General features: G+C 40.4%; 1 protein-coding gene across 18 annotated transcripts in view; it reads left to right on the forward strand.

Annotated features, from left to right (window-relative positions):
• ATXN2 (ataxin 2) overlaps positions 1 to 26,771 on the forward strand; it is a 156,965-nt gene that overhangs the window by 61,795 nt on the left and 68,399 nt on the right. For 17 of the 18 annotated variants that reach the window (XM_030939943.1, XM_030939935.1, XM_030939938.1 and 14 more), the window contains 5 exons: positions 15,468 to 15,592; positions 20,181 to 20,272; positions 21,069 to 21,266; positions 22,683 to 22,861; positions 24,708 to 24,917. In XM_030939943.1, coding sequence (XP_030795803.1) covers positions 15,468 to 15,592; positions 20,181 to 20,272; positions 21,069 to 21,266; positions 22,683 to 22,861; positions 24,708 to 24,917 — 804 coding nt within the window. The remainder of the gene's footprint in view (positions 1 to 15,467; positions 15,593 to 20,180; positions 20,273 to 21,068; positions 21,267 to 22,682; positions 22,862 to 24,707; positions 24,918 to 26,771) is intronic. The other variant, XM_030939945.1, reaches the window with a different exon arrangement.

The raw sequence follows: 26,771 nt of genomic DNA on the forward strand, positions 1-26,771 counted from the left end.
AGAAAGATTAATACTACTTAGTGGTACTGAGGGAGTTGCAAAACACTTAACACTCTGCTAGTGGGATAGTTTAAGTAAAAAAAGTAGCATTCTTAAACTCTTTTTTTAGGTAAGTAACTCATATGTTTCCAGGACATTTTCAGTAAGACTTTACTGGCAGGGTTGTGTGATGCTAATATACTTACTGTCTGGTTTTAGTATTATTTTTTTCTCTTGCCTTGGATGGTCTCAATGGAGTCTTATGCATAGCAGATATATTAAAACTAGTAATAAAGCAAGAGAAGGAATGTGGATAAATTATCTCAGTTTAATTTCTACTTTGTTCTATTTCTGTTTCATACTCCTGGGAAAGAATATCAAGTGGGCATGTGTACTTGAATAGTTGTTCTGTTTTTTATTAGAGAAGAATCCAAATCTATAAAATGTTTTACATATTTGCCAGGGAAACAAGATACTTGTATAGCTGTAAGAATTGGAATTCGTTTCATTTTACTGACTTTTCCTTAACCTAATTCTGAACACTTTTGCCATAGGTTTGAGAATAAGTTGTTATAAAAAGACTACTATTCGGCCGGGCGCGGTCCCTCAAGCCTGTAATCCCAGCACTTTGGGAGGCCGAGATGGGCGGATCACGAGGTCAGGAGATCGAGACCATCCTGGCTAACACGGTGAAACCCCGTCTCTACTAAAAAATACAAAAAACTAGCCGGGCGAGGTGGCGGGCACCTGTAGTCCCAGCTACTCGGGAGGCTGAGGCAGGAGAATGGCGTAAACCCGGGAGGCGGAGCTTGCAGTGAGCTGAGATCCAGCCACTGCACTCCAGCCCGGGCGACAGAGGGAGACTCCATCTCAAAAAAAAATTAAAAAAAAAAAAAAAAAACAAAAAAGACTACTATTCTTCGCTAATAGTATGGACATTTCAGTTCCTAAGTTCTGTTTTTTTTATTCTTGAACATTTCTAAATTTACTTTTTTTTGTCTTGGTTCTTCTACAGAATCATTTTCTTTTTTTTTTTTCTTTTTAATTTTTGAGCTGAAAATAGTATTTTTTATAAAGAAGTGCTCAATGATTGGAGTAATTTCTCCTTGTTTCTCTCTTTCTCTTTGTCTCTTTTACTCTCTATCTCTATTTTTAGAATTCTTCTTTTTAAAATAGAGACAAGGTCCCACTATGTTGCTCAGGCTGTCTTGAACTCCTGAGCCCAAGTGATCCTCTTGCCTCAGCCTCCCAAAGTGCTGGGATTACTGGCTTAAGCTATCACACCAGGCCTAGGCTAATTTCATATTTTGAGATGGCAGAAATTTCTTTCAGGTAGCTTTTCCTCCTCCTCCCCACTTAAAATAGATCCTGATCCAGAAGCCTAATGGAGAAAATGAAAACAGAATGTTCACCCATAGGCAGTATCTTTGTATTGGAATCTTTTCTAAAACTTCTTTTGATCTTTTTAGGAGATAGTGTGGGAATCAGCAATCTAGTATTACATACGTGGAATCTATCACCTTGTTTTTTTTAATACAGCAAACCTCATGAAGTGAATTTCCGTATTTTGTCTTGTTCTTGTTAGTTTTGCACCACTCACGCTTTGCTGTAGAATTTGATGTATTTTTGATTCTGTAGAGCCTGGGCTATTGATCTTCACTCAGCTTCCAGAGGAACCTCATTAGTAAGTTTGAATTTTTTTTTTTTTTTTTTTTTTTTTTTTGAGACGGAGTCTCGCTCTGTCGCCCAGGCTGGACTGCAGTGGCCGGATCTCAGCTCACTGCAAGCTCTGCCTCCCGGGTTCACGCCATTCTCCTGCCTCAGCCTCCCGAGTAGCTGGGACTACAGGCGCTCGCCACCTCGCCCTGCTAATTTTTTTTATTTTTTTAGTAGAGACGGGGTTTCACCGGGTTAGCCAGAATGGTCTCGATCTCCTGACCTCGTGATCCGCCCGTCTCGGCCTCCCAAAGTGCTGGGATTACAGGCTTGAGCCACCACACCCGGCCGTAAGTTTGAATTTTTTATTTTTATTTTTTAGTTGATTTTGAAGTAAAATGCAGCACCATTTTAAGTGATACCATTTCTAAACAATTTTTAGTTCGAATTTTAAGTTAGCTAATTTAGAGCTTAAGAAAATTGCTTTAAAAACATAAAATTACTGGCTGGGTATAGTGGCTCATTCCTGTAATCTCAGCACTTTGGGAGGCCAAGGCAGATGAATTGCTTGAGCCCAGTAGTTCAAGACCATCCTGGGCAATATGGTGAAACCCTGTTTCTACAAAAAAATACAAAAAGTAGCCAGACACGGTGTTGTGCACCTGTAGTCCCAGCTACTCAGGTGGCTGAGGTGAGAGGATCACCTGAGCCCAGGGAGATTGAGGCTGTGGTGAGCCAAGTGAGACCCTGTCTCAACAACAACAAGAAAAGTTACTAATTGCAGTGCTTTTTTTCTTATTTAGTGGGCTTAGTCAAACTAAGATGATGTATCTTATCTTATAAATGTTTTTCCTTGAATTTTAACTGAAGAATCCAATTTGTACCTCTCACAAACAGAATTTATTAGTAAGGAAAATAAATACTGGTTTTTATTACTTAAACAGTACATATTTTTCGCTTAGGGATTTTTTAAAATTTTATCTCACTTTATCATAGTGCTAGAAAATTTAATCATTCATTTGAGATAGGGAGAAAATTAGGTTTTTTTTTTTCATTCTATTTTGAGACAGGGTCTCGTTTTGTTGTCCAGGCTGGAGTGCAGCGGCACCGTCATAGCTCACCATAACCTCAAACTCATGGGTTCAGGCAATTCTCTCACCTCAGCCTCCTGATTAAGCTGGGACTGCAGACATGCATCACCACTCCTGGCTAATTTTTGTTGTTAATTTTTGTACTGATGAGGTCTCATTATGTTGCCCAATCTGGTCTCAAACTCTGGGCCTCAAATGATCCTCCTGCCCCAACCTCCCAAAGTGCTGGGATTACAGGTGTGAACCACTGCTCCCAGCCCATTTTTCTTTTTAAATATATTCACAGCATTGTGCAACCATCACTACAATCAATTTACATTTTCATCACCCTGAAAAGAAACTCTGAACCCCTTAGCAGTTCCTCTCTGTTTGTTTCAATTTTCCGCAGCTCCAGGCAACTGTTGATCTATTGTCTTCATAGGTTTGCCCATTCTGGACATTGCATATTAATGGAATCATATATAGCCTCTTTTTTTTTTTTTTTTTTTTTTTTGAAACAGAGTCTCACTCTGTTGCCCAGGCTTGAGTGCAGTGGCATGATCGCTGCTCACCGCAACCTCTACCTCCCAGGTTGAAGCGATTCTCCTGCCTCAGCCTCTTGAGTAGCTGGGACTATAGGCTTCTGCCACTACACCTGGCTAATTTTGTGTTTTTAGTAAAGACGGGGTTGCACTGTGTTGGCCAGGCTGGTCTCGATTTCCTGACCTCAAGTGATCTGCCCGCCTCGGCCTCCCAAAGTGGTGAGATTGCAGCCATGAGCTACCGCACCCAGCCATATATATTATGATAGGCTTGTTTCACTTAGTATGTTTCTTCCGTGTTGTGGCATGTATTAGTACTTCTTTTTCATGGCCAAATATTCCATTGTAGAGGTACACAGGCGCACTACATTTTGTTTATTCATCAGTTGGTGGATATTTTCATTGTTTCCACCTTTTGACTTATGAGTAATGCTGCTATGAACAGTGGCTTTTATTTATTTATTTTTTTTAATTTTTTTTTGAGACGGAGTCTCGCTCTGCCGCCCAGGCTGGAGTGCAGTGGCCGGATCTCAGCTCACTGCAAGCTCCGCCTCCCGGGTTCACGCCATTCTCCTGCCTCAGCCTCCCAGGTAGCTGGGACTACAGGCGCCCGCCACGTCGCCCGACTAGTTTTTTGTATTTTTAGTAGAGACGGGGTTTCACCATGTTAGCCAGGATGGTCTTGATCTCCTGACCTCGTGATCCCCCCGTCTCGGCCTCCCAAAGTGCTGGGATTACAGGCTTGAGCCACCGCGCCCGGCCGCGAACAGTGGCTTTTAAAGTTTTTGTGTGGGCCGGGTGTGATGGCTCATGCCTGTAATCCAAGCTCTTTGGGAGGCTGAGGCCGGCAAATTACTTGAGACCATGAGTTTGAGACCAGCCTGCCCAACGTGGCGAAACCCCGTCTCTACTAAAAATATAAAAATCAGCTGGGTGTGGTGGCGTGCACCTGTAATCTCAGCTACTAGGTAGGCTGAGGCAGAGAATCACTTGAAACTGGGAGGCTGAGGCTACAGTGAGCCAAGATCATGCCACTGCACTCCAGCCTGGGTGACAGAGTGAGACTTCATCTCAAAAAAAAAAAAAAATTGTGTGTGGGCATAGGTTTTCAGTTTTCATGGGGATGTGTGTGTATGCATACTCATACATACATACACATACCTGCAAGATAATTGCTGGCTCATATGCTAAATCTGTGTTGAAGCTTTTATGTAACTGTTGGGCTATTTCTTTCCTTTTTATTATTTTTTTGAAAATAGAGGTGAGGTCTCACTGTGTTGCACAGGCTGGTCTCCTGGGCATGGTAGCTATATCATTTTACAATCCTACATAGCTGTTTCCAAAGTAGCTGTATCATTTTACAATCCTACTAGCAGTGTATGAGGTTTCTTATGTTTTTCACATCCTCACCAGCATTTGTTATTGTCTGTCTCTTTGATTATAGCCATCCTAGTGGGAGAGTAAGAAGTAGTATCTCATTGTAGACTTTTTTTCTGTTTACAACTTTACTTTAAAAAATTATATATGCACACATGGTAAAAAGTTCAAAAAGTGTATACCAAAAGATTTAACAGTGAAAATAGAAAATAAGGGTGGTCCCTGTTTTCTTCCACCAAGGCAAATACTGTTTGTTTGTTTGTTTGTTTTGAGACGGAGTCTCGCTCTGTCGCCCAGGCTGGAGTGCAGTGGCCGGATCTCGGCTCACTGCAAGCTCCGCCTCCCGGGTTCCTGCCATTCTCCTGCCTCAGCCTCCCAAGTAGCTGGGACTACAGGCGCCCTCCACCTCGCCCGGCTAGTTTTTTGTATTTTTTTTTAGTAGAGACGGGGTTTCACTGTGTTAGCCAGGATGGTCTCGATCTCCTGACCTCGTGATCCGCCCGTCTCAGCCTCCCAAAGTGCTGGGATTACAGGCTTGAGCCACCGCGCCCGGCGGCAAATACTGTTATAATCTCCTAAACAACTTGTCTGCCAGATTTCTCATTTTCGGTCAGTCTTGTGCATTGAGGTAAAGAACTTCTTAGACATTGCTTTATTAGATCATCTCATCCCTTGCTCAAAATCTTCAGTGGCCACTATTGCTTACAGAATAAAGTTGGGATGCTATACAGGGCTCTTCCCAGTGGAACTTCTCTTTTTCAACCTTATCTCTCATTATTTCCCAATGTTAATCCACTATTGACCTACTGTGGCATGTTCTGTGTGTTAGACATCACCAACTTTGTGCCTTCTTTTTTTTTTTTTTGGAGATGAAGTCTTGCTCTGTTGCCCAGGCTGGAGTGCAGTGGCGCGATCTTGGCTCACCACAACCTCCGCCTCCCGGGTTCAAGTGATTCTCCTGCCTGAGCCTCCCAAAAAGCTGGGACAACAGGCGTGTGCCACCATGCCCTGCTAATTTTTGTAATTTTAGTAGAGACGGATTTCACTATGTTTCCCAGGCTGGTCTCGAACTCCTGACGTTGTGATCCACCTGCCTTGGGCTCCCAAGTTGCTGGGATTATAGGCGTGAGCCACCGCGGCCAGCCTGTGCCTTCTTCTTTTACTCCTGCATTTAATCCTAACTTCAAGAATCTACCTTATTGACTGGAGTTTTAGATACTTTTTCAAAACCAAGACCACATCTGTCCTTTTTAGAGTCTTCTCTCACCTTCCCTGCTTATTGTGGTTTGTTTCTATTGCCTATAACAATGGCTATTAAACTTTACATTTTAAATTAATTTATATTTGTATGTATTTATTTGTTGGGAAAGGGTCTCTGTCACCCCTACTAGAATGCAGTAGTGCAATCATGGGTTACTGCTTCGTGAGCTCCAGCTATTCTCCCATTTCAGCCTCCCAAGTACATGCACCACCCTACCTGGCTAATTTTTTTGTTTGTTTTTTTAATTTAGCTTTTGTAGAGACAGATATCTCACTGTGTTGCACAGGCTGATCTTGAACTCCTGGGCTCCAGTGATCCTCCCATCTCAGCCTCCCAAAGTGCTGGGATTACACGTGTGAGTCATCATGCCCAGACTTTAGTATTTTCTTTTTAGCATAGAATAGGGGTCAGTTCTTTCCCTCTGATGAGATCCCATGCTGACTCTTAGTTAAAACAAGCGTGGTTGGAAGAAGAGCTAGTGGTGTCCTAGCTCCCTACCTACTCAGTTTTCCCTTGTCTTCTGGGGTGCCCTGAAGACATCATAGGATGTCATGAAGTACAGTTGGAGAACCAGTGCTTTCCGTCATGTATCAAACACTCATCTTTACGAAGCAGTGTGTAGTATCTTTTTGCCAGTATATTTTATCTCTCCCAATGCATTAAACTTTTCTGGAGTTCAGAAAACAAATTTATAGAATTAAGGAAATGTCCCCCCAACCATGGTGTCTAGTATATATATACAGTGACTTACAGTTACTAGGTGTTCAACATACATGTATTCCTTTGATTGATTTTTGAAAAGTTTACATATATGTATTTTTTATATACAGGGTCTCACTCTGTCACTGAGGTTGGAGTGTGGTAATACATCCACACTACTCGAGAGGTTGAGACAAGAAATTTGCTTGAATCTGTGAAGTAGAGGTTTCCATGAGCTGAAATTGTGCCACTGCACTCCAGCCTGGGCAACAGAGTGTGAGACTGTCTCAAAAAAAAAAAAGGAGGAAAGAAAGAAAATTATATGGGAAATGAAAAGCATCTATACTGAACATGTACAGACTTTTTTTCTTGTCATTATTCCCTAAACAATGCAGTACAACAGCTGTTTCCATAGCATTTACTTTGTATTAGGTATTGTAGGTAACTTAGAGATTTAAGGTATGCGAGAGTATGCAAATACTATATACCATTTTGTATCAGGGGCTTAAGCATCCATGGATTTTGGTATCCCCAGGGGGTATTAGAACCAATCGCCCATAGATACTGAAAGACGACTGTAGTGTGTGTTGCAATAATTTATTTTCAAATGGATCATTTGGAGAACACTATTCTTTAGGAAACATAGCCTCCTAAGTTCTCTTCCATCCGTCCCTTTCACCTTCACGGCGTTGTAGCATCCTGCTTTCATGACTGTGTCGTCACTCGGAAGGGACTGCTTCTCTTCCAGAATGCCTTCCAAGGTCCACTCTGACCACAGCTATAAACTTTACACTTCTATTCTCTTCTTGCCCCTCACAGCACTCTCTGTTCCTCTGAGATCTTAAACTCTGTCTAGTCCTAATCCAGCCTGCTGGGTGTGGCTGGAGAAAGTCCCACTGGGGGGCTGATTAGTTAGGAATGTAGGGTTTCCAGCTCTTGCCTCAGGAGAGCTCAGCAGACTTTTTTTTTTTTTTTTCCCCTCCCTTAAACCTGTTTCTGCAACCTTGATGACCACTCCTTCTAGTCCCTCACCTATTTGCTTTATTCATGGCAGAGGCTTTTTCTTCCTGCTTGTCAGTACAAAGAGGCAGGATTTTTAACCTCATCTGTGGATTCTCAAAGAATTTGTGGAGAGAATTCAGGGCATTGATGACCTTGGATGAAGAGGAATTTACATCTTTATTTACACTAACCTTCGAGTGAAATTTAGCATTTTTTCCCATTTAAAAATATAGGCAACAAACACTAGTGTTAGCAGTATTTATGACTTAAGCACCTATAGAACTCAGTTAATTTCATATTGCTTGATGTTATGGATATCTCAAATTGTTATATATATATATATACACGTATTTGAGATGGAGTCTCGCTCTGTCTCCCAGGCTGGAGGTGCAGTGGTACAGTCTCAGTCCATTGCAACCTCTGCCTCCTGGGTTCAGACGATTCTCTTGCCTCTGCCTCCTGAGTAGCTGGGATTACAAGTGCACACCACCATGCCTAGCTAATGTTTGTATTTTCAGTAGAGACGGGGTTTCACCATGTTGGCCAGGCTGGTCACCAACTCCTGACCTCAAGTGATCCGCCTGCCTTGGCTTCCAAAGTGCTGGGATTACAGGTGTGAGCCACCGCACCCAGCCTCAAATTATTTTTAGAAACACAATTTTGCTTTGTTATCCACTCTGGCCTTGAACTCGTGGGCTCAGGCAGTCCTCCCACTTCAGCCTCCCAAGTAGCTGGGATTATAGGCATGTGCCACTGCACCCGGCTTCAAATAATTATGTATGTTCATCACCTCTTTGAATTTATAGTAGTTATTAAACCTGTTACTAGGTCTTAGTATTTAATGCTTTAATTAAGAAGCATGTATGTTACTGTGCCAACAGATTTTTTTAGTTTTTGATAACTGCATTTCATTGTTAATTGTTCTCATTTGATTTCCTGTGTATTTTATGAATTTAAGTACATTCTGAATACGGTTACATAGTCTTCCCTAAAATGTCAAAGGGCCCATGTATTAAGAAAAAGGCTAAGAATCCCTAATCTGGAGGCTCCCCACAGTCCTGTTTTGTCATCATACCCGTACCCCATTCTAGCCTGAGGAGCGTGGCTCCACCTGTGCCCTTGGTTTTGTTGTTCCAATTCATACATCCTGCACCGTTACTGTGTTTCTTATCCCCAACTTGTTTATGTTATTCTTCAGTATTATAGTCTTTAATATAATCTGTATAATACATGATGTTTAGTATGTGCTCGTAGTATACAGTGCAGTTAGAACAGATGAGTATACAGTGAAAAGATAATCTCCCCTCTAACCCCCAGTCCCACTTCCCTGGGGCAGCCTGTGGTCTTGTGTACAATTCAGAAAATGTTTATATACATATTTATTTATTTATTTATTTATTTATTTATTTATTTATTTATTTATTTATTTTTTTGAGAGTCTCGCTCTGTCGCCAGGATGGAGTGCAGTGGCACGATCTTGGCTCACTGCAACTTCCGCCTTCCTAGTAGTTCAAGCAATTCAGGTTCAAACAGTTCTCCTGCCTCAGCCTCTCGAGCAGCTGGTACTACAGGCATGCACCACCATGCCTGCCTAATTTTTGTATTTTTAGTAAAGACAGGGTTTCACCACGTTGACCAGGATGGTCTCGATTTCTTCATCTCATGATCCGCCTGCCTCATTCTCCCAAAGTGCTGGGATTACAGGTGTGAGCCACCACGCCCGGCCTATTTAATTTTTAAATGGAGTTTCCCTCTTGTTCAGACTGGAGTGCAATGGCGCAGTCTCGGCTCACTGCAATCTCCGCCTCCCGGATTCAAGTGATTCTCCTGCCTCAGCCTCCCGAGTAGCTGGGATAACAGGCATGCGCCACTATGCCCGGCTATTTTTAGTAGAGATGGGGGTTTCTCCATGTTGGTCAGGCTGGTCTCGAACTCCCGACCTCAGGTGATCCGCCCGCCTCGGCCTCCCAAAGTGCTGGGATTACAAGTGTAAGCCACTGCGCGCCCGCCTATACACACATTTTTAATGCCACTCCAGTCTATGTTGGAATCATTTTACTTCCCCTTTCTTATTTTCTTCTTGTGTTCTTGAAGGCCTCGATCAGCTGCTGCTGATAGGCTGTCACTGTCACTTTAGAAAGCCAGAACCTTTTGTTCCTCAGAACTTTGTTCTTAATTGTATTGTAGCACTCACTGTATTCAATTCTAAAAGATTGCTTTGTTTCTGTAACTAATCTCTCACACCCAGGAGCTCCTACAGGAAATGCTGGGAATTATATCAGTCAAATGTGAATCCCTGCCTTGTCCAGACTTATGAGTGCATTGTAGGTACTCAGTAAGTGCTAAAAATGACTAAGTAGTCCCAGTTGCCAGGTTGTCACCCACTGATACCAATCTATATACTGATACTTTATATAGTATATAGATTGGTCCACATATAACTGATGACACATAATGAGAAACTGTCTTAAAAAGTTGTTGAAAATGCCGCAAGAATAGTAATTGATCAAAACAATATGATTTTTTAGGTTTATCTAGAATTTTGATGTTTGAGAAAAGGCTGATTTAGTTGAATTGAAATGGGTAGCTGAGGATTTTGATGGCTTCTCTGGAAGCACATTTGAGGGTTTCTGATGTTAAATCTGATGTTAATGACTATTTCATCCAATTTTATGTCATTTTATAGTTTTTTTTTTTTTTTTTTTTTTTGAGATGGAGTCTCGCTCTGTCACCCAGGCTGGAGTGCAGTGGCTGGATTCAGCTCACTGCAAGCTCCGCCTCCCGGGTTCACGCCATTCTCCTGCCTCAGCCTCCTGAGTAGCTGGGACTACAGGCGCCCACCACCTCGCCCGGCTAGTTTTTTTTGTATTTTTTAGTAGAGATGGGGTTTCACCGTGTTTGCCAGGATGGTCTCGATCTCCTAACCTCGTGATCCGCCTGTCTCGGCCTCCCAAAGTGCTGGGGTTACAGGCTTGAGCCACCGCGCCTGGCCCATTTTATAGTTTTTATACATTTAAGTTTATATTTATTTCTAATGTTTAAACACTAGCATTTTAGTTATTTGACCATTACTCTGGCACTTTAAGAGATGCTCAGACAAGTTTGAATGGTTTTTCAGAGGCATTATTGGCTCCTAGGTAAAAGAGGAAAGATTGAGAAGCTGAATACATACTCTTGTTTCCTGAGTATGGGGCTGGGGACACTCAGAAGACGTTCACACATTGGTTCAGACATTTCTTTATGACCACCACCAGGTGGCATCACTGGCCCAAAATGACTGGGTTTCTGCCCAGAATCAGAAGGGAAGGTGTTGAGAGCCCACTGCTATGGGGGTAGCATGGAGGTGGGATACAGGGGGTGGAGGTAATACAATTTCGTTCCTTCCTCCATCATCGCCTGCTAGTCTAGAGGCTTTTATAAGTTGGAAAACTAATTCTTTATCATCTCATCTGATGGTTTTTATGTTTTTCCTTTTTTCTCTCTATGCCTGTAGTTCCTTCAGAAACAGGTAACACGTTTCTAATAGTCACTTTGTATTCTTGCATCTTGTTCTTACAGTGCTTTTGTTTCTCACCATAGGGGATGATGGAAAATTAATATACTTTGACTTAGGGCATTGGTAAAATCTGCATGGAAATTCCCACAGTTGCCTGTAGATTAGAGCCAGTTGTTTTTTCTGAACTTTGCAGGAATCCTGGTTACAACATTGTACTATTTACTACCAACAATGTTTTTTTTTTTAAATCCAGACTTGCTGGGCATGGCAGCTCATGCCTGTAATCTCAGTGACTTGGGAGGCTGAAGTGGGAGGATTGCTTGAGCCCAGGAGTTTAGGGCTGCAGTGATGAGGCACTGCACTCCAGCATGAGTGACAGAGCAAGATCCCATCTCTTAAAAAAAAAAATTTAAGAAATACAAACAAAAATCCAGACTTGTAACCATTGTAAAACAAATCAAAATTTACGATAGTGGATATTGGTAATAGTGCAGAATGGATACCCAGATCTTGCTTCCTTTCTAGCTGATGATGCAGTGTTGACCTGAAATGCATTACTTATATAGCCAGGGTTTTCCTCAGCATCCTGATGCTACAGCCTCATTTTGTACTAACTCTCCACTTCTGCACATCTTCCCCTAAGTCTTAACTCATCTTCAGAAAGAGCTACTTTTGGTGAAATTTTAAAATCAAGGAATATTATTCTATATAGAATCACACTTCTGTGTTTTCCCCTTCCCCATTTCTGTCTCAAAACCAGACCAGACTGTTACATAACCTGTGAATACTTTTTTTTTAAAGTTTGGTATTGTTAACAGAAAATTTAAGATTAAAATGTAGCATTGAGAAAAATAGATTTATTAATAATGTCCTCTTAACACAGCTGTTAATTCTGGTCAGTGGAATAAAGCCTGAGCCACTGAAGTTTTAGATGCTTGCTTGCTTTTCCACACTGGCTCTTACTTGGGGATCCTTTTAGAAATTCGTTTATAAAGGCCGGGCGCGGTGACTCAAGCCTGTAATCCCAGCACTTTGGGAGGCCGAGACAGGTGGATCACGAGATCAGGAGATTGAGACCATCCTGGCTAACACAGTGAAACCCCGCCTCTACCAAAAAATACAAAAAAGTAGCCGGGTGAAGTGGCGGGCGCCTGTAGTCCCAGCTACTCAGGAGGCTGAGGCAGGAGAATGGCATGAACCCGGGAGGTGGAGCTTGCAGTGAGCTGAGATCTGGCCACTGCACTCTAGCTTGGGCGACAGAGCGAGACTCCGTCTCAAAAAAAAAAAAAGAAATTCATTTATTATAATATCATAAAAACATATTTAAGCTACTTTGTATGTAAATTTGGGATCTTTTGATTTGAAGACAGCTTGACTCAAGATTTTCTAAATATTTTCACACACATACATATCCTGTAGTGAGAAAAAATAACCATTTATATGGTTCTATAAAAATCTCTAACTGCTTTGAGCTTTAATTTCTTGAATCAAAAGAGTATTGTCTTTGATGCTGAGCTTCTATCTAAATAAATGCTTTATTTACTTAAATGTGTGCTTTTCAAAAACTAGTAAGATTAAAACATTGACAGGATCTTACATGTAAAGAACAGTCCTGTTGCTTCTTCCAGAAGATAATATGACTGGTTTGGAATTTTCCTGTAGTATAGTTTTTTGTCTAGTGTTGTAAGAATTAAAGGAATTTCAGGATCTTAAGGTAGGTTATTATTTGATGTTTTCTTGGAACATTTTACATTCTTGAAAATACACATGGCTAAATTAATTTTTGCCAACAATCCACATAACTTTAAGATAATGTAGAGTAGGACTTGATTCAGGTTAGTATCAAATAAGGTCAGATTTTTAGTGCCATCAGTAGCTTTCAGCAAAGATGAGGTGTTGGTAAGATAGCATTAGTCTCTTGAAATCTCTTACGGAGATTTTCCAAAATTTAGCCATTTCCAGTGAATGCTCCATTCCACCCCCATCTGAGTCCTGCTACTCTGGGGAACTCCCTCAGCACACTCTTGGCTCTTAGAATTGTTAACAGTGGGAGTAGTGCTGCTGGTGGAGCTGGCAGCTAAGCCCAGAGGTGGATTGATGCTTTTATTTCCTGATGTACAGGTACACACACTCATACTTACCCACACCTAGTTTGGGATAAGAAGAGGTTAGAATTAGTTAGGCTTGAAGTTCCATGCTTACATTTGCTGGCTCAAATTTCTTATTTTGGCATCACTTTGCCCATTAGGGAGACAATGACAGTTATATAAGCATTGCCAAATAAAAAATTCCTCTGGAATAACCTCTTGTTAGGAGTATTATTTATTTAGTTGTTGATTCGTCCCTTCCTCCTCTTAGTGGCACCTTGCAGTACTGGGAGGAAACAGTGACTGAGACCTTGATTCCTCAGCAGAGCCAAATCAGCAGAAGTATTACTCCTTAGTTCGTAGTAGGTGGTACCCTATGGGTCCAGTCATTTAAATGCAAACCTATATCTACAGAGCATTTCCTAATGCCGTCATTGCCCAGTGGTCCTTTATTTAGCTGAGTCTAACTCCCAACTAGAGAAAATTTCCTTTGCTAGACAGCAGTATGGTCAGCTAAACATGTGGATGCTACATTTGCTTTCATAAATCAGTACTCTTCAGTAACATTAGTAGAAGAGAAGAGGACACAAAGTGAGAGTGTGTTAATAGGAAGTCCAGATACACCTGCCACCTGAACTTTCTGAGACAGGTAATACTGTAGGGCCTGAACTTTTAGCAGAGTGGTTATATATGAAGAAGTGGGTTCTGGGAGGGGTTAAACTACTTAGAATGGCTTTACTTTATTAATGGCAAGAGTTTGCTTGGATATTGACCACTGCGCATAGACATGAATATGGAAAGTTTAAAACAAAATCCACATATATTTGGCTGCAAGTATTCGGAAGATGTATCTAATTAGTACATCCATTAAACAAAAGAGATATTTTAGGTCAGGCACGGTGGCTCACGCCTGTAATCCCAGCACTTTGGGAGGCCGAGGTGGGTGGATCACCTGAGGTCAGGAGTTCGAGACCAGCCTGGCCAACATGGTGAAACCCTGTCTCTGCTAAAAATACAAAAATTAGCTTGGCTTGTTGGTGGGCGCCTGTAATCTTAGCTACTTGGGAGGCTGGGACAGGAGAATTGCTTGAACCTGGAAGGTGGAGGTTGCAGGGAGCTGAGATGGTGCTGCTGGACTCCAGTCTGGGTGAAAGAACAAGATTCCATCTCAAAAAAGAAAAAAGAGAAAAAAAAAAAAAAAGAGTTATTTCTGATGCATTGATAGAAATTTTCTTTTTTCTTTTCTTCTTCTTTTTTTTTTTTTTTTTTGAGATGAGGTCTCAGCCTGTTGCCAGGCTGGAGTGCAGTGGTGTGATCTCCACTCACTGCAACCTCTACCTCCCGAGTTCAAGCAATTCTCCTGCCTCAGCCTCCTGAGTAGCTGAGACTACAGGCGTGCGCCATGATGCCCAGCTAATTTTTATATTTTTAGTAGAGATGGGGTTGTACCATGTTGGCAAGGATGGTCTCGATCTCTTAACCTCGTGATCCACCCGCCTCGGCCTCCCACAGTGCTGGGATTACAGGCATGAGCCACTGCATCTGGCCAGAAATTTTCTTGATCACTTCTGAGACACACAGAGTAATTATCTGTAATATAATTTAATGAATTATGTCAATACATTAAAATATGCTTCATGTGGACTGGGAACGGTGGCTCATGCCTGTAATCCCAGCATTTTGGGAAGCCAAGGTGGGGGTATCACAAGGTCAGGAGATCAAGACCAGCCTGGCTAACATGGTGAAACCACATCTACTAAAAATACAAAAAATTAACCGGGCGTGGTGGCACGTACCTGTAGTCCCAGCTACTCGGGAGGCCGAGGCAGGAGAACCGCTTGAACCCAGGAGGTGGAGGTTGCAGTGAGCTGAGATTGTGCCACTGCATTCCAGCCTGGGCAACAGAGTGAGACTCCATCTCAAAAAAAAAAAAAAAAAACTTCATGTGGCATTATGGGAAGATAATACCTTTACTGATAGTCATCTATGATTCCATTTGTTAAATTAAATGTGAAAGCATACTCTTACTGAATGTTTTATATTCCGTATCAGTTTAGATAGCAGTTTATCTTCACATATGTACATTTTAAGTTTACCTTCATTACAGTGCATTTGTCTTTTGTTTTCATCAACCTAAATTATGTTGAATAAATGTTTCTGTTAGATTCTAAGTTAAACAATTATGTGAAATTCATTTTTCGTAATTGTTTTTTAACATGTCTTTGTCGGTGATTCATATGTGTGAGTGTAGCTGATTGCCTGACTCTATGAACTTTAAACCAAAACCATTCTTTGCAGATGCTTTTACTGACTCTGCTATCAGTGCTAAAGTGAATGGCGAACACAAAGAGAAGGACCTGGAGCCCTGGGATGCAGGTGAACTCACAGCCAATGAGGAACTTGAGGCTTTGGAAAATGACGTAGTAAGTAAGATCTTTGTAATTAGTGCTAGACTCTGTGGTCAGTGTGGTATGCATATGACATCCTATCACTTGGTTGTAATTTAAGTGTATTTTTGTTGTTGTTGTTATTGTAGTGAGTGTATTTAGAGCAGCAAGTTTGTTGTATAACTAGAGACTTTCTCCTAAGCAGTATATAAAGAAAAATGTTTGTTATTTTACTTGTAGGAATTAAGCAGGAGTACTGTCTGTTCTTGTGGATGCTCATGAATTACTTCTTTGTGATTAAACTAAATAATAATAAGCAACTTAAGTTAAAATTAGAAATCATAGGAAATGCCGGTGTGTTTTGCTTTAACACCCTGCCAAATAAGGTAGCCTAAGGAAAGTGGTGTCTTAATTGTTGACTTCACCTAGAGATGAGGTTGAAGTAGGACATTTTAGGCTTCTTGTCTGAAGAAAAGGTTGTCATTATTAAGATAAATAATTAGGTTACATTGGAATTAAAGCATTACATAAATTTCTTGGTCTTAAATTGGGATTATTCTCTATAGAACTCTTTTATTTCTAAAATGCCTCTTGTCACGTACTAGTTTTGCTTCTCTCTTTAATGCATTATCTGTACTTGAAGTGCTTAGCTGGGTATGCTGGCACATGCTTGTAGTCCCAGCTACTTAGGAGGCTGAAGCAGGAGGATCACTTGAGCCCAGGATTTGGAGTCCAGCCTGAATGACATAATGAGACCCCTTCTCTACGAAATAAAAATAAAAACAAATGCTTAATAAAGACTCTATCTTTAGGATAGAGAGCATAGAGATACAAAGCAGTCTTTTGCCAAAAATGGGTGTTATGGTAGCAAAATTTGAGGAGAATGAAGAACCTTCCATTGAGTAGAAAGAGAATTTGTAACATATCTGTGTTTGATGTTTAAGGCTTCAAACTTAATCAGCTTAATAATGACGCTCTTCCTCCAACAAGAAGCCTAAAATGTCTTACTTTGACCTCAAGTCTAGTAATAAAACTGGACATACACAGGCAACATGTCATTAATTTTCAAACTTTACCGAATCATATATAACCAAATATGATGGTTCTCAAGTCTGTACATCACATCACCTGTATGAAAAATGTGAGGAAACAGAGACTTCTTTTACACTATTGGTGAGGTGGATAAATTGATAGAGGCTTTCTGGAGAGAATCTGGCAATGCTCATCAAAATTTAAAATGCACATACACTTTGTTCCAGCAATTCTACCTCTAGTAATTTATTTTTGTCCTCATATATCCATAAGACATGGGAATAATTATATGTGAGAATTTTTTTTTTTTTTTTTCCTGCAGAGACAGGGTTTTACCATGTTGCCCAGTGTGATCTGGAACTCCTGGGCTCAGGTAATCCACCCACCTCAGCCTCCCAAAGTGCTGGGATTACAGGTGTGAGCCATCGTGCCCGACCAGGATTTTATTTTATTTATTTATTTATTTATTTATTTATTTATTTATTTATTTATTTTTTGCAGCATTATTTCTTTTGTTGTTGTTGTTGTTGTTTTGAGAGATGGAGTCTCACTCCGTCACCCAGGCTGGAGTGCAGTGGTGCGATCTCGGCTCCCTGTAACCTCCGCCTCCTGGGTTCAAGTGATTTTCCTGCCTCAGCTTCCCAAGTAGCTGGGACTACAGGTGTGTGCCACCACACCCAGCTAATTTTTGTATTTTCAATAGAGACGAGGTTTCACTATATGTTGGCCAGGCTTGTCTTGAACTCCTCACCTCAGGTGATCTGCCTGCCTTGGCCTCCCAAAGTGCTGAGATTATAGGTGTCAGCCACCATGCCTGGCCATAGCATTATTTCTAATAGTGAAAAATTGGAAATATTCTAAGGGTCTATCAGTATACTCTGAGTTAGATTTATGATGTTACCATTCAGTTGAAACACTACACATCTCCCAAAAAGAATGGTGTTCCAATATGGAAAGATATCTAAGATTTATTAAAAGAAAAAGCACATTGCAGAACACTGGGATCCTATTTGATTTTTTTTTTTTGAGACAGAGTCTCTCCCTGTCACACTGCAACCTCTGCCTCCCGAGTTCAAGCCTCCTGCCTCAGCCTCCTAAGTAACTGTTGCGATGCCTGGCTAATTTTTGTGTTTTTAGTGGAGATGGGGTTTTACCATGTTGGTTCACCATGTTGGTTCAGGCTGGTCTTGAACTCCTGACCTCATGATCTGCCGTCTCGGCTTCCCAGAGTGCTGCGATTACTGGCATGAGCCACCTCTCTTGGCCATGAATGTTTTTTTAAAAAAGAGCTGTTCATATTCTTATTGCATAGAAGATGTCTGAAATTACACCCAATAAACTCTTTTTTTTTTTTTTTTTTTTTGAGACGGAGTCTCGCTCTGTCGCCCAGGCTGGAGTGCAGTGGCTGGATCTCAGTTCACTGCAAGCTCCGCCTCCCGGGTTTACGCCATTCTCCTGCCTCAGTCTCCCGAGTAGCTGGGACTACAGGCGCCCACCACCTCGCCCGGCTAGTTTGTTTTTTGTATTTTTTAGTAGAGACGGGGTTTCACCATGTTAGCCAGGATGGTCTCGATCTCCTGACCTCGTGATCCGTCCGTCTCGGTCTCCCAAAGTGCTGGGATTACAGGCTTGAGCCACCGCGCCCGGCCAATAAACTCTTTTTGAGACAGAGTCTCGCTCTGTTGCCCAGGCTGGAATGCAGTGGCATGATCTCAGCTCACTGCAACCTCCGCCTCCCTTGTTCAAGCAATTCTCCTGCCTCAGCCTCCTGAGTAGCTGGGACTACAAGTTCCCGCCACCACGTCTGGCTAATTTTTGTATTTTTAGTAGAGACGGGGTTTCACTATGTTGGCCAGGCTGGTCCCAAACTCCTAATCTCAGGTGATCTGCCCACCTCGGCCTCCCAAAGTGCTGGGATTACAGTGTGAGCCATTGTGCCCCGCTGAAACTCTTTTTTTTTTTTTCTTTTGAGACAGAGTCTCGCTCTGTCACCTAGGCTTGCGTGCAGTGGCGCCATCTCAGCTCACTGCAAGCTCTGCCTCCTGGGTTCACGCCATTCTCCTGCCTCAGCCTCCCAAGTAGCTGGGACTACAGGTGCCCGCCACCATTCCTGGCTAATTTTTTGTATTTTTAGCAGAGACGGGATTTCACCATGTTAGCCAGGATGGTCTCGATTTCCTGACCTCGTGATCCGCCTTCCTCGGCCTCCGAAAGTTCTGGGATTACAGGCGCGAGCCACTGCGCCCGGCCAGAACTCTTAGTAGTAGTTATTTACGCGCACTGGGATTGGAAGACATTTACTTTTTACTGGATGTCTTTCTGTATTGTGTGCTTTTTTTTTACGTAGGGCATACATTACTTAAGTAATTTTAAAGCCTCCATAAGTAATTGTAATTTCCTGCCCATGTGTTTGGCAAAAGGAATTGTGTTGGTGGTAGACTTATTTTATAGTCTTACCTGGAGTAGCACAGGAGGACCCAAGGTTAATAGGTGAACTTTGAGGCAAGCCTTAGCATTGAGGTTGCCATCAGCATTGCTTGGTTGATGTGTTCGTTCTTCTGGGATGGATTACAACCTTTACCGGACTTTATACTTTTCACCAGTAAGACTTTAAAAAAGGAGTTGAAACATTAGAGAAGTGATTTTCCAGACATTAATATTCACTGGTAAATAATCTTCCAGCCTGTGGCTCAATTGGTTGATTCTTTTAAGAATGCAGCCTCAGCTGCTGTGCCTATGGAGTAGAATTCTTTTATTTCTTTACTTTCTTAATAAACTTGCTTGCCCCCGGCTCCCCGCCACCAAGAAAAGAAGGCAGCCTCCCTTTTGCGAATGGTAATTTCCTATAGTTTCCTCGTAGAATTGTGGAGTTACCTATGCTGACGTTATAGGTTAGGGTATTGAGATCCAGAGTTGCCACCTCTGAGGTCTCACAACTATTAATGGTAAAACCAGTTCTAAAGCCCAGTTCTTGTGACTTTGTCCAGTGATTGCCTGTTCACCGTTTCATGCTGCCTTCCCATTTGGGCATTCCCAGGAAGAAGGGGAGGTTGCCAGGGACCTAGTACCATGGTCCCACCTTGGAATCGTTGAACATGGGGGAAAGCGTTGGTTTCTCCCTTTTTTCTCCCAAATGTTGGAAATATTTTTGGCTATTAAAAAGCACCCCTTGTTCCATGTGGAATCCCTTGTTTAAAAGAGGTAAAATATGTACCTCCTGTCCTTCACAGACCTGAGGACCAGTGATTTCAAGAAGGTTACAGGTAAACGCAGATGTCTCTACTGAAAGGTGGCTTTTACAGGTTAGAGAAAAGAGAGAACCCTGATCTGAAGGCTATTTTATGAAGTAATTAAAATGTTCTGAACTTTAAAAATAACTGCTCAAATAATTGTGTTGTATAGTTATTTATCAACTGGAAGGGCTGATAAGTATTTTTCTAAAACATTTTTAAGGAAATTTTTTCCTATTTTCTAATTTGCTAATTTTGCTCAAGTAGCTTGTTAGATATTGTTAATATAGATGTTGGTTATAACTGAATGAAAGGGAACAAATACTTTGTCATTTTGAAAAACAAGCTTCATTTTCTTCTAGTCTAATGGATGGGATCCCAATGATATGTTTCGATATAATGAAGAAAATTATGGTGTAGTGTCTACGTATGATAGCAGTTTATCTTCATATACGTAAGTTTAAAAAGTTTGTTTTTATTTTAGTGCATTTGTCTTTGATTTTCATCAACTTAATTTATGATGAATGTTTCTGTTAGTTTTTAAGTTAAACAATTCTGTGAAATAATTTTTCTCTTATTACCACGTGTGATAAATTTCCATTAAAAAAAGGGAATAAATGTAGTTTGCCTATACCTTATTTTTACGCTCTAAACAAATTTTGGTTTTGTTTTTTTTTTTTCTTTTGAGATGGAATCTCGCTCTGTTGCCAGGCTGGAGTGCAGTGGCACCATCTCAGCTCACTGCAACCTCTGCATCCCAGGTTCAAGCGATTCTCCTGCCTCAGCCTCCCAAGTAGATGGGACTACAGGCGCGCGCCACCATGCCCAGCCAATTTCTGTATTTTTAGTAGAGACGGGGTTTCACCATGTTATCCAGGATGGTCTCAATCTCTTGACCTCGTGATCCACCCGCCTTGGCCTCCCAAAGTGCTGGGATTGCAGGTGTGAGCCACTGTGCCTGGCTAGTTTTGTCTTTTAAGTTGTTAAAAAACACAAAATTTGCAATGGTAGAGATTATGGTGAGCAGTTGAATCAGTTTTTGAAATATGTTCCTCTGGAGAAAAAGTTACAGAAAAAAAGTTAGAATTTTGATTTATAAATAAACAGATCACTATAACTTTTAGTTTTAGTGTTTTTTTTTTTTTTAACCAATATTCTAAACTCTAAACTTTCTTAGTAGTTGATTAGGACAGATATATAAACTGTGGCTTTAAAGTACTCATTTTGCTTTTCTTTTCCTCATGTTTCAGGGTGCCCTTAGAAAGAGATAACTCAGAAGAATTTTTAAAACGGGAAGCAAGGGCAAACCAGTTAGCAGAAGAAATTGAGTCAAGTGCCCAGTACAAAGCTCGAGTGGCCCTGGAAAATGATGATAGGAGTGAGGAAGAAAAATACACAGCAGTTCAGAGAAATTCCAGTGAACGTGAGGGGCACAGCATAAACACTAGGTATTTAAAGGAAATCATGATGCAGTATTTTGGATACACAACTCAAGGTCTGTGTGAGACGGTGTATTGTTACTATATTTCCTCTTTCTTTAATATAGCTTAGGTAGAGAATGCAAGTAGAATTGGTTTAAGATCTGTTAGAAGGTTATGGCAATCTTGGAAAATACGCTTTTGAGAGTAAGCTCTGTGGTGTATCACGGTGAGCAATCCAAGGTCTTGAAGAGCTTGTTAAAATAGTGATCTGGTAGGGGATACGTGTAACAATCACAGCAGTACAATATGATTTGCTTGGTTAAAGGCATGTTCAAAGTACTAGGAACATACAGAATGAGGAGGAGCTAGCATAACCTGTAGAGTCAGAGAAAACCTCACTGAGGAGGTGACTTTTTGTGATAATAGGGTCTTTGACATTCAGAGAGGAGTTGGGAGAAGAATTTCTCACCTGATGAAAAGCCATGTACAAGCATGGCTGTGTGAGAAAATTTGGCCAGCTCAGGAAAGGGCTGGTTGTTGCGTGTGTCTGGAACACAGGATCTGTGTCGGGTGCAGCAGTGGCAGTTGATAGTAGGAACTGAGGTCATTGAAGGACTTGGCATGTCATGCTAAAGAGCACCCTGTTGGAAGGAGATGAAGTGAATAAACCCTGGGGCATTGAGGACTGGCTGAGATACAGAGAACAGTTAGTGCCTTGAAATAGTTCAACTGTGAGAATTTGGTAACCACCTAGTTCAGTGGTTTGATAACTAAGTGACTTAATGGATGTACTGGTGAGAGAGAGAGGAAACGTGGAGCAAGTCTGAGGGGAAAAACTATGACTCCATTTGTGCAGCTAATTGTATTTGTGAGGCTTGTGGGTCTTTCATTTATTCATAAACATGTGTTGAGAAATACCCGCTACCTATCTGATAAACTAAGAGATGCATCCTCTCTTCAAGGCAGTCAGCTTAGAGTCTGGTGATTTGAATTGACATGTCCACTGATAGATGTTGACAATGTGAGACTGGTGGTTCAGTTTGAGGTTTCATCAGCATTGCCGATATTGGAGCCATGGAAAACCAAAGAACAGCCAGTGAAAGAAGATACCTCAGAGAAAATAAAATTGAGAAAGTGAAGGACAAAAAATGTTGAAGATAGACCAAGATTGATAGAATCAGCCACAGAGAGGTCAAGTCGGATGAGAATGAGCACACATCTGTTAAACTTTGTGCTTAGGAGCAGAATCTAAGTGAAGGGACAGGCCAGAGGTTAGAACTCAGGGTAAGATGGAAGAACAGGGCATCTGGGAGTGAGGTAGTTTGGTTTAGTGTAGAACCTTTTTGTAACAAGCATTCCCTTCTGTCAAGATGACTTTTAGATATGTTTCATTGACTTGGTACCTTTTGGAATAAAATGATTTAGAGGATCTCTCGTTTTCAGGGAAAATAAATATATTCCTCCTGGACAAAGAAATAGAGAAGTCATATCCTGGGGAAGTGGGAGACAGAATTCACCGCGTATGGGCCAGCCTGGATCAGGCTCCATGCCATCAAGATCCACTTCTCACACTTCAGATTTCAACCCGAATTCTGGTTCAGACCAAAGAGTAGTTAATGGAGGCAAGTATTTTGACCAGACTTGTAAATATCATTGATCAAATAGTTTTCTAAATACTTAAAATAGTTTGCATAACTGATAAGAATGTGCACTTTAATGATTTGGGGAGTAGTTTTTCACTTCAGCATTACTTAAAATTGGCTTTTGTGGATATCACATTAGTAAAACATTGTGTACGTCATTGGCATATACATTATTTAGCATGATGAAATATTCATGATAAAGTGCTGCATTTAACCCAAGACAATCACTTGGCCAAAAACACTCCACATATAAAGAAATTGGAAACTTTGGGTAGGTTCTCAATTGTAAAAACACTGGATGATAAAATTATTTAGACATAGTTTATATGGAAAATTCTAACCTATGTGCAACACTGTAGTTAATATAGATTAATTCTCATTGTTTCTATATTATGCTTCAAGAAAGGATCTGAGGTAGCTTATAATACAAGACATGATCAAGAGTCATGTGAAGAAAGTAATTAAAGAAATGTGCTTAAAAAACAACAAAAACAACCCTTAGTCTAAGGGTGGATGTTACAGTTTAGCAACTTAAGTAAAAGAAACCTGAATCATTAGTAGGAAGACATTTTTTACTCTACCTCTAAATCTAGGTTGAATATGTTTTGTAGGTTGTGGATCTTTTCCATAAATCAGGGATACTGAACAACAGTTCTGTGGATGGTATGGGAATAGTAATAGCAATAGTATGTTACTATCTTTGGGACAAGAGTGGTCATTCAATTTTAGCTATTTAAATTTGGAAAGTTAGAAAGATGAAAATAGAGAACACTCAGTTTCCAATTTCATTTGTTTTCATTGAGTCTTTTCTCCAGAATTCCTCTCCAAATGGACACTCTTGAGTATTTTAAGTGCTTAATATTGGGGGTGAAATTTCTTTGCTCACTGAGGAAAGATTTTAGTTGTTTATAAACAGAATTTTAAAGCTAAAAAACCTGAAGGGGGCTGAAAAATGTATGATACTCAAGTGTGTGGAACCTATGGAGAGGAGACCTGGACTGTTTGATAAGATTAAGGTAAGTGATATGTAATGTTAAATACTACGTGTATCTTTACCTAGGCATATCCATCAATATAAATTTATTTGGTGATGACTGCTTTGTAGTTGCAGTATTTATTAAGCAATCGCTTAGATAACTGTGTAAATTATTTAGAAGGTCTCCCTTTTTCTAGTTTAATGAGGTGAAGACTTTTTTTTTTTGAAAGAGCAATGAATATTATCATTTGATACTCCCGTGACTCTAGAAGAGTAATGTTTTATTTCTACTTAAATGGGACTTGCTTAATGAGATTTCAAACTGAATTTTAGGTTCAAGTGTAAACCTGATGAAAATCATAGATGATTGTAAGGAACCAGCATTTCTAATTGGATATAATAGCTACTGCTTATTTTCATTATGCCTCAGAGTTAAAACTAATACGTAAATAATCTTATTCTTGAGTAGGAATTATTGTGATTTATTATGTGAAATTATCTAGTGTATGTTATATTCCTTTAAACAACTGATTACTGAGAAGCAGTTATAGAAGCAGGATTAATAGGCAAAGTCTTAACTGTCTTCTTTAATAGTGTGTGTAGATCCTAATTAACCCTTTGGGAACGTGTATTCATTTAAACAGACTTAATCTTAAGGAGGTTAAAGTAAAATGTGAATTTATGTCTGTTAAGTTATGCTAAAACTTACCACAAATCAAATGACTGTCCTCAAAGGGTTAAAATGTACAAGAAATCATTTTTGTCATTTTACTTTTTTTTCTGTTTACTTTTTTCCCTCATTTTTTTCTTTAGTTTTTATACTTTCCTTCATATCATTTGTTCTGTCAGGTGTTCCCTGGCCATCGCCTTGCCCATCTCCTTCCTCTCGCCCACCTTCTCGCTACCAGTCAGGTCCCAACTCTCTTCCACCTCGGGCAGCCACCCCTACACGGCCGCCCTCCAGGCCCCCCTCGCGGCCATCCAGACCCCCGTCTCACCCCTCTGCTCATGGTTCTCCAGCTCCTGTCTCTACTATGCCTAAACGCATGTCTTCAGAAGGTACAATACCACAATTTGTTCATGTTTTTGTTTGTCTTTGTTTAACTCCTATGTGAGTTTATAATTACAAAATAGTTTCCTCTTCATTATTTAATAACCTATAATTTCTGTGTTTTAACTTTAGTTTATTAAAACTATTTCTATTAACCTTTTGTTCATTAGAGAGAAATTTGATAAATGTTGTGTGAAGCTATAAACTCTCCTGAATTGTTGTTAAAAAGGGGGTTTATCTCTGCCTGATAATTACGCTTCTTTACAGCCCCAGAAAGGTCTGCCCCACAGCCTTCCCCCTCCTTATTTGCACTGTGTACAGGAGTTAAACAAATGAACTTTCTTCAACCAGTCTTGAACTTTGGTTCATTTTACAGCTCTTTGGTCAAGGTCCTAGTGAACCTTCCTATTGGCCATAAGCAGGAATGGTGTTTTCTGGGTCCTTTTTGAGAGCAACAGCCCATATAGCTGCCTTTGTGTGTCTGCCCTTCGATTAAAGTAGTTTGATTTTTAGAATGCCAGAAGAATTCTAAATTTAACTGAGTAATTTTTTTAAAGTTAGCTTTGCAATCTTACATAGTGAAAGGCTGCTTTAATCTGGGAGAAGTCCTTGATCTGAGATAAAATTATTGATAAGAATGACATGAATTTGAATATTTAGCTATTTTTTTCCTCATCAAAAATAAGAATAAAATCTTGTAATTCTTATTCAGTATTTGGTTCTTAATCCATCATTGCCACATATCGAATACATGGATACGTTGTAGAAAGGTAACATTCTAATTTTAATGCCACCCATGTATATATTAAAAACCTGTTTTCTGAATCATAATGTCCTTTTGATATTAGTTCTGAATATTTGTGTTAAAATTTTAATCTGATTTGTTCATTAAAATTAGTTAATATTGATTATGTTGGGACTAATAAAGTTTTCTGCACAAAATGTGTTTCTCCTGCTTCCCTGGAGAAAACTGTATTGGCTACTTTTAAATAAATTGTTACCATCTAAGCAGGCAGGTCATGTGACCTTGAAGCATCTAACCTTGAAGAGCAAGTTCCACTGATTTTCAAGGTGACTTCTTTGCTCAAAAGGGCCTTAATAGTGGTCACTGAATGCAAAGTTCTGTTGATGTTTTTCTTGCAGTCCATTATTTGAATAAGTGATGTTTATTTAATGAGAATATACTAAATAAGACATGGTCATTAATGACTGTGAACATCTTTATTACATTAAGATATAAGGACTGCTGATAGACTATAACTATTCACATAGAAATATACCTTCTGCGTCATTCAGAGATGTTGAATATTTCCATTTGAAAATTATAGTGCATAACATTAGCATTCTTCTAACGATCATGTTCCTGTTTAAATTCCTGTTGGGAGCCAGGCATGGTAGCTCACGCCTGTAATCTCAGCACTTTGGGAGGCTGAGGCAGGCGGATCACTTGAGGTCAGGAGTTTGAGACCCACCTGGCCAACATGGTGAAACCTCGTCTCTACTAAAAATACCCAGCTACTTGGGAGGCTGAGGCAGGAGAATCACTTGAACCTGGGAGGCAGAGGTTGCAGTGAGTTGAGATCGCACCAGTGCACTCCAGTCTGGGCGACAGAGAGAGACTCTGTCTTAAAAAATAATAATAATAAAAAAAACAATTCTTTTGGGAACACACATTAATTTGAAGTTCTAAAGAGTTTGGCAGCAGGGTGAGAGAGTGAGGAGATTTGGCTTTGACATTAGGAAAGTTTTTGCTTGGTGTTAACACCAGTAGACTTGTCTGATGAGGGCCATTCTGTCCACTCTTCCTAACTAATAGATTGGTCTAATGCACAGTAGGCTGATTTAGAAAGAGTAGTCACTAG

Source organism: Rhinopithecus roxellana, chromosome 10, assembly GCF_007565055.1.
Source record: "Rhinopithecus roxellana isolate Shanxi Qingling chromosome 10, ASM756505v1, whole genome shotgun sequence".
NCBI classification, from domain to species: domain Eukaryota; kingdom Metazoa; phylum Chordata; class Mammalia; order Primates; family Cercopithecidae; genus Rhinopithecus; species Rhinopithecus roxellana.